Source organism: Trachurus japonicus, chromosome 23 (genome assembly GCF_045865225.1).
Source record: "Trachurus japonicus isolate A0001 chromosome 23, Traja_1.0".
Classification (NCBI taxonomy): Eukaryota; Metazoa; Chordata; class Actinopteri; order Carangiformes; family Carangidae; genus Trachurus; species Trachurus japonicus.
Genome location: NC_140929.1, coordinates 10397908 through 10405972, shown reverse-complemented (window position 1 = coordinate 10405972; position 8065 = coordinate 10397908). Strand labels below are relative to the sequence as shown.

General features: G+C 39.9%; 1 protein-coding gene across 1 annotated transcript; it reads right to left on the bottom strand.

Moving 5' to 3' along the window:
* Nucleotides 1–3195: 3195 nt before the first annotated feature.
* pax4 (paired box 4) lies at nucleotides 3196–6355 on the bottom strand. The gene is made up of 9 exons (XM_085769020.1): nucleotides 6202–6355; nucleotides 5873–6088; nucleotides 5710–5791; nucleotides 5385–5528; nucleotides 5207–5289; nucleotides 5062–5125; nucleotides 4834–4916; nucleotides 4391–4496; nucleotides 3196–3926 (listed from the first exon to the last, which is right to left on the bottom strand). The coding sequence occupies exons 1-9, from the start codon at nucleotides 6301–6303 to the stop codon at nucleotides 3616–3618; spliced, it is 1191 nt and encodes a 396-aa protein (XP_085625146.1). The 5' UTR covers nucleotides 6304–6355; the 3' UTR covers nucleotides 3196–3615.
* Nucleotides 6356–8065: the final 1710 nt, after the last annotated feature.

Below are 8065 nucleotides of genomic sequence, written 5' to 3'. Positions count from 1 at the left end.
CAAATATAACATGGTTATTTGGTCTCCAGTTTGGAGGGAACTGTGGCCCCTGGCGGGCTGTGTGTGGTCAGTAGGATATTTTATACTTTTTTTTTATTTCATGGAAAGTGACTCCTTATGTACATAACTGCAGATTTATTGAGTATGTTTCTGCCGTGCTGTAAGATTTTATAGGTCTTATAGATCTGGGATATCTTTGGTTCACTTGGTAATGTCAGATTGGCTTCGTCCTGCCTCTGATTATGTTTAATATTTAAAGAGACTGGTAGTCGGTGAGCAGTAGTTAGGTATATTTATTTTCTTTTTTAAATCAGCAGGAGATTTGGGTGTGACACCTGGTTATTGTTTCTTTTTATTCTAAGAGTAATTAAAGATCCTGTGATCATTTGGTGCACCTTTAATCTCCAGGTTAAAGCCACACAAACATAAAATAACCTGCCATAGATGAATACTGTTTAATACATCAGATACAATACAGACATCTTGGATTTATATTACTATTGTGACTCCCAGGGATAAAATTTTAATCATTTAAGGAAGTGCATAAACTCAGAAACAATGGAAAAATTGTCAAAGATGAGTTAACATGTGCATTCATTTAAAATTTAATTTAAAAATTTTGATTTAGCCACAATGAAATCCAGACAGAGAGAAACAAACCACTACGATGTGAAATCATTGTCTTCCTGTCACCACTCGTCTATTATGAATAAGACTGATGTTTCCCATTGAAGTGTCAGATGAATTTTTTCTAATTAGTTAAACTGGGGAGAAGTAAAAAACTATTCTGACGGAGCAAAACTTCTAGTACTTACAGCAGGTAGTCAGTTTATATCAGTTTGTAAATGATGACCCAGTGGCCCTGCGATTCCCATTCACTGACAGTATTTTTACTGGTGGTGTATTTGCGTGGCCGTTACTCGAGAATTAGAGCGTGAAATTCTCTTCTCAGCTCCAAGATGATCTGTTCAGAGTATCACATGGAAAATGGTACATACATTAACAACATCCGACTGACCTCTAATCGCCTCGCACAGGTCACAGCCGAGGTCAAGGTCTACGAAGCAGCGATTTTTTTAAACGGAAGGAATCTTCATCATCACAGACGACAGACGCCAAATATTCTTAGTTAAGAGGCCGAGTGTGTAACTGTGTTGTATCTGTTATTTAATTTACCTTAATGTAAATAGCCTGTAAATGATGATTTGTAATTTTTGTACATATCATACTTGACTATTTTTACTTCCTGATCATTCTGTTTATATGTTTGTATAATGTAAACTTTAAATATAACAGCTGCTATTTTGCGTTAGTGAGTTTGTTTATATCTATGACCTTTTCTGAACTTTGTAGCCTTTGTATTATTCCTATTTTAATAAACTACTTGACTTCACATGTCGTCGTGACTCGTGTCCCATACCTCTGCTCCTCTCTCTTGACATTTTCCACCCCAAATGTAACAAGTTGTCAGGACGATGCCTGCAACACACTCGGGAACTGTTTACCCAGTTTTTGACAGTTTACTCCCCGTAACGCTCGGAGCAGCAGATTCGAGTGTGATGATAAATATTCTTAAGTTGTTGAAAGCAGCAGAGGTTAACCATACGACCACTCAAGAGCATAAATAATAACATGTCGTAAGAAACATTTGGATAACACATTTGGACATCCCAGGCCTAAGTGATATACAGTCGAACTTGGATAAGCTTTTTCAGCAACCCTAAAAACTTTTGGTTGCTCAATTAGAGATAAGATATAGTTAATGCTCCGGATGTACATGATTAATGTGTGTGTAGAAAATAAAAGTACTCATCCTCCAGAAAAATATCCTTTGTCACTGATATATTGTTATATATTATTAGATCTGTCAAACTGATGCATACTGCTGTGGTGGGTCAATCTGGAGCTGGTTTAGCGCAGTCGTTCCCATCTTACGGGGTCCTCCTCCTCTGAAAGGTCACAGGGGTCGTGAGATGATCTTTACAAAAGAAAAGTTATGCGGAGACAAATCTGTATCCACTTTCTGGATATTTTTTCTAATCAGCTATATTGTGAAATATTAGATCATTCCCCCATTTTGAGCCCTGAACAGTTATGAAACCATGACAAGACTTTAATCATTTTTTAATGTAACTGCTAACAGACAAGCGGCCCCAATTAGACACTGCTGTTTTTGTCAGGGGTTAAAACCAAAAAGGGCTGGGAAACACTGGTTTACAATGGATTAGATCCATAGAAAATGAATTGTATTTTATTAACTGATTAACTGATTTTGAATCCTAATCTGTAAAACAAATATACATACATGTTGTAGAGTGAAAATCTACAACATTTGCCTGTGAAATGTAGCATAAAGTCGAAATACATCCACACAGATGATGTACATACTGTATGTGCAGTACTTTGATAAATAAATGTACTTGCCAATTTCTTACACACTAACTGAATAAATTCTGCCTCAATTTATGCAAAATAGAGAAAATTATATTAAAGTTGACATACTGATGTAAAAATAAAAGCGCAACACAAACACACACACACTGTGGAGGTGTAATCCACCTATGTGGCTTCACAGTGTTAAATTTCAGCAGGTCATTCTGCCAGTAGGCCACATCCATGCTGCTGACCAAGCTGTTTGCCTTCTGATCCCAACCTTTCCCCTGCTGACCAGTTATTGAGAAACTCAAGAGTCCCACCGTCTCCTCGCTGTAGTAAAGGGATATGAAGGAATTCAATGCCTCTGCCCTGTTGCAGTCATAAAAACTGATACCGAGCGGAGCAGATATCAGATCATGTTTAGACTTTTTGAAGCTATACTTTTATAGATTTTCCCACTGGCCATCCCCTGGAAAGAAGTCTTGGAGGGGCGCCTGAACCGCCTTCTGCACTCAGACACACAGCAAGCCCAAGACTATAAAAGAGATAACATCCATATATTATTATAGTGGTCACCTTAAATGATCCATGGAGCTATGATTTATGTTACAATCACAGTACATCACTGACCAGATATACTGTAGAGCATCTATAACATTATCCATTAGCATTAAAGTTGCCCTCTAAAATCAACACTCCTTCGAGCAGAACCTGTGTTTATAGGCTTCATCACACCTTGGCACATAACACCTTACTTTCTGGAAAGTCACATCAGTAAAAAGTATTTATTACCTTCTTATCTGTCCAACTTTGTTCAGCACCTCACGTCTTATAGATCTGCATCAACTTTGTCTCCTTTACAAGTCAGATAATGGATTTAAGACCCATCAGGTCGTTTGATGGAGCCAATGAAAGACTTCAACAAGAAGTTTGGTTTTTGAATAAAACTTGAGACATGAATTGTTCTGACACTTTACTCATTATCACTGGTATTTGAAGAGCACAGATTCATAGGAAAGTGATGAGGGAAACTGCAGTGCATGTACAAAAAAAAAGTGTAAGGGACAAGGTTTTAACTTCAGTCCTTTGTCGCCCTCTGCTGGTCAGAATCTGTCCCTCCACCCTAAACATTGAACAACAGCACCCAAAAAGAAAGTACTTTAGTGATCAAAACAGTCTCCACTATCAACCCCTGAACTTTAAACATACGTAGAGAAGTGGTCACAGTTATTCCAGGTGCTAGTGTAGACTCACATCCCATGGCTGCTGGGCAAACAGAAACCTCTCATCTGTTTGAAACTGGCTCCAAGTAAAAGAAACCCCCTGCTGGTTCCAGCGCTGAGTCACGGGGCGGTCTGCTCTGACCGTCTCCGCCGTCAGAGGGAGGGCCGTCCTCGTGTCTGAGGGATGGTGAACCAATGGGATGGTGAATCTCTCTGTGTGTAGAGGCAGTGGAGTCTTGGTCATGCTGTGGGTCATCATGTTGTTGGATTGGTGGAGGAGTGAAGGCGGCATTGAGATGGATGTCAGATGATCAGAATTTCTGATACCTGTAGATTAGATCGAAGGAATGAGATAAGTCAGTGGTGAAATTTGTTTACTGGTTAGGAAAAGGGTCAGGATTAAGACCCTATTGGTTCCACCTGCCACATTCAGCAATCTATTATAGTTACTTTAATTTTTGCCTATAACCATTAAAACATCCTCATCCTCAATATGATCAGGCAACTTAAGCTTTTTAGATTCTAGACCAGGGGTGTCAAACTCATTTTAGCTGCAGGGACCACAAACAGCACAATTTGATCTCAAGTGGGCCGGACCAGTAAAATGATAGCTTGATAACCTATAAATAAAAAGAACTTTGAATTGTTCCCATTGTTTTAATACATTATTAAGATGTTTACAGTTAATGAACTATCCTTTTACAAAGCATATTATGAACAGCCTGACATTTCTTGATAAAGATATGTGCAATTTCATCATTAAATGGATGATTCAGTGCATGGGATCGTACCTGTTTCTGTTGGGAAAATGTAGCTGTTGTGTAATTTCCGTGCAACTGTGTTATATGAAGATGAGGCCTCTGAGGCTTGAGAGTAGATCCTGGACACTGGTGTGGTCTTCAAGTCAACACAAACATGACAAACAAGGTCATTATGTGATCTCCACAGCATGTTCCTGTCATCTCTAATCATTGTTGTCATAAACAATATTGCATTTTAGAGTGCTCAACAGCAAAGCCTTGGTTTAGTTATTCATGACCGCAGAGGGAACATAAAATTGTTTTTATTCAAATGATGCTTAAAAGAAATGACAGAAATCTCTCACGGAAAAAAGCCAAGTGTGTTCTAACTTTGGCAGGAAACGGTGCGTTCATGCGTGACCCCCCCGTCACACGAAAGGGAAGAAACTGGCTACGATTAATAAATATTTCTCTCGCAAAGTGCTAATTCCCACCTGGTGCGATGCAAAGCTGTGTGTTGCTGATGGATTTATGCACGCTGCTGGAACAAAATCTCTTTGCTTTTGAAGGTCTGCAGCTGTAAAGGAGAAAAAAACTTTTTGTCAGATATCTGTGAGGTGTGAAGGAAAAGGTTTCTGGGTTGCTGTACAGTTCAGCATCACTCAAAAGGCAGTCCAATGCAAACTCAAATCCAATAAGTACATGTATACACACATACTTACTGTGTGTGCTGTTCCTCTGTTTGATTTCCCTCCTCCATTTGGCCCTTCTGTTTGAAAACCAGACCTTTGAAAGACACACGGTTATATCAAGAGAGGCTGTGGTTTTGTATGAACATTTACATGATGGAAGTCGTGTGTATTATACCTTAATCGTCTCTTCAGGAAGTTTGATTTTAGCAGACAGCTTCTCTCTCATGTACATGTCTGCATACTGGCTCTGAGAAAACTCTGATTCAGGGGGATAGAGGCGTATATTTGGCAACTTGTGGACAAAAGAAGTTGGACACATGCATGCATGGACTTTTACAGATTTCAGAAGTCACCTTGCTCAAGTGCTTTGCTCTGATCCGGGGTGAAAGTGGTACGGTTTCTCTGCTGGACACCTTTGGGTTTCTGCTCATCACCGAACCCAGTGTCAAACATCTCCCTCTGAGTCACTTCTCCTTCTTGGATCAAAGACTCAAAATCTGCACAACACATGACATCAGGACATTTTGTGTGGAAACCAAAACAAGATAAATCAATTGAGATGTGTTTGTACAAATGGTTCATTCTGTCCTTTTCACTGCTAATTCATTCCCCCTTAAGACTCATCATTTGTAGTTTACAGCTCCTTGTTGATTTCTTGATTGATTTCCAATGACTCACCCTGTTCTCTCCTGTTGATCTCCATGCACATGGGTCCGTGGTCCGAGTGGATCTTTCTTAAAATCCGATTAATAGATGAGACCTTATGTAAGGAAAATAAATATAATCACACAGTGGAACAATTTCAGCTGCATTAAAACAAATGAATCAAAGTCTCTCTTACACTGGGAACCTTTGAGACCTTGCAGAGTCGAGCTGCTGCCAGACGTTTCCGAATTTCCCACGCGAAAATAGTTGGGTTTTCCCTCTTACACCGGACTATAGTGGAGATGACACCCGGGGTGAGGAGTCGAGGCCGACTCCCCCCTATGGTCTTGGGCTGCATGAGTCCGGTGCTGCGGTAACGGCTCAGGATCTTACTGACGCACCCGTTGGAAACCTGGAGGGGGGCGCAGTGGTTTGACGCACTGATGTTTTTATAAACCTAGAGACATTTTTGGCCACTTCTTCAACCAAAATGTGATTATTTATGCACAAAAAAGTGATATCTACCCGAAGTATCCTGGATATCTGGCTTGGACGGACCCCCTCTGAGGCCAGCTCAATCATTTTCCTCCTCTTTGACTCTGGGAGAGGTCTGCCATTGAGAAACATCCCTCCTAACTGGTTGACTCGTCCTCCACCTAATCAGAACACAGACTCTACTGTTTAAAAGCATCTTTAAATTGATTTGCTTACACAAAAACAGTATTTTAAAATTCAATGTGCTGTAGTCTATATCAAATCTGCACTTATTACATATCAAAATCTCCACAGGTAGTGTAAAAGTCTAATAAAAGCGCGTAATAGAATCGTAAATTGAACCTTTATTTTGAAGATCAGTGTTGGTTCCGCACATCCCCTCTGGCTCCCTGCAGGTGGTGATTAAGCTGATTCCAAAAAATAAAAAGATGAAATGATGATGTTTCCCACGGGGAATTGTCCAGGTATCTGTGGTGAGTGACACTGAGAGGATTCACGCCCTTCAGCAGCATATTTATAGGCCTGCGGACCTCCACATGACGTGGTGGTGGCCTGTTAGCAGAAATGTCAACATTGCCTGGAAGTGAATGAGGAGCATTATAAACTTGAAATGGGATTCAGGATGGGCATGGGCCTCTGCTGACAAAACACATATAACCACGTCCACTTGTATTTCTGTATGTTCATTTATTTATTTAAATAATAACTTTTATTTAAATGTACAAAGGAATCGACCGAGCTGTGTCTCTTATTATACGTAGACATCAAACATTAATAGAATCAGTTGATAAATAATAAAATGCAAAACGATGTTCTCTCTGAGTTACAGCTTTTGGAAGCTCAAACACATAAGATGTTATTTACCAGGAAATTGTATCATCATCTTCGCAGCCTTTTGTTTTTGTGCCATATTTATTCTTGCTGTTCCATGATATTGAATTGATTGGCACCGACACACAGAGTTCGTCAGAATTTTATTTTTATTTGCTTTTTGGCCTGTGTCACATTTCCTCTGAACCATTATTCCAACCAATTTCCACTTGTGAATTTTGTGTTTGAATTCAAAACATCTGTGTGTCACTGATCTTAGTGACTCAACCGTGTGATACTGAAGCTGGGGGAGCTCAGGCTGTTTTTCCCTTTTTGCGCAGTGGCTGCCACAGCCTCAGTCAGACAAACTCATCTTCGGTGCAGCATGAATCCAGCCCCTTCATCTTCCCACCTCTGTGAATATTATACTTCTATCATGTGGGTGGAAATTTCAGCTTTCAAAGAACCTAAATAGTCAACACTGGCATGTTTTCCCCCATCCTTTAGGGGGGCCTTGTTGGTCACGTGACTTGAGCATCCTTTCCCAGGTGAAGTGGCTCAGATTAAAAGGATCTCTGGTCTCCTTTCATAAAACAAACATTTGGAAATCTGCTCCAATGACGACTGCCATATGGTAAAGTGCTTTTGATAAATCATAAATCCATCACGCAGTCTCTCTTTATTACATTTTCTTTCAAAACGTGAACAAATAGACTCGTATATGGGCGCAAGTAAAGGGCCAATTGGGGGATCTCGTTTATCCATAAGAGGGAGGTTAAAATAACCCTCACAGATGTTCCTTGGGCAGCCAGCAGATAAAAATGCGTTGTAAACGTTTCAAAGGGAAATATTTGACGAGCAAATATTAGCCTATGTGAAAAACCCACACAAGGCTCGTCTTTTGGTCTGTTTAATGACTAATTGAATATCATTAGTTGGGTCCACACAGATCGAAGTGCCACAGAAATAAAGGCTCACATTTTAAAATGCCATATGGCCCAAATTATACATTAACCATGAGTTCGAGGACAATAATACTCTCTGTGTACAATCAGCCAGGTTAGATAGAGGACAGCCATTTTTG

What these genes read in the sequence shown, in the direction of transcription:
- pax4 (XM_085769020.1), bottom strand. Translation starts at nt 6,303, where the DNA reads ATGTTTCTCAATGGCAGACCTCTCCCAGAGTCAAAGAGGAGGAAAATG. An exon ending in AGGTCTCAAAGGTTCCCAGT is followed by an intron (nt 5,792 to 5,872) that starts GTAAGAGAGACT and finishes TCCTTACATAAG; the next exon opens with GTCTCATCTATTAATCGGAT. An exon ending in TTCCTGAAGAGACGATTAAG is followed by an intron (nt 5,126 to 5,206) that starts GTATAATACACA and finishes TGTCTTTCAAAG; the next exon opens with GTCTGGTTTTCAAACAGAAG.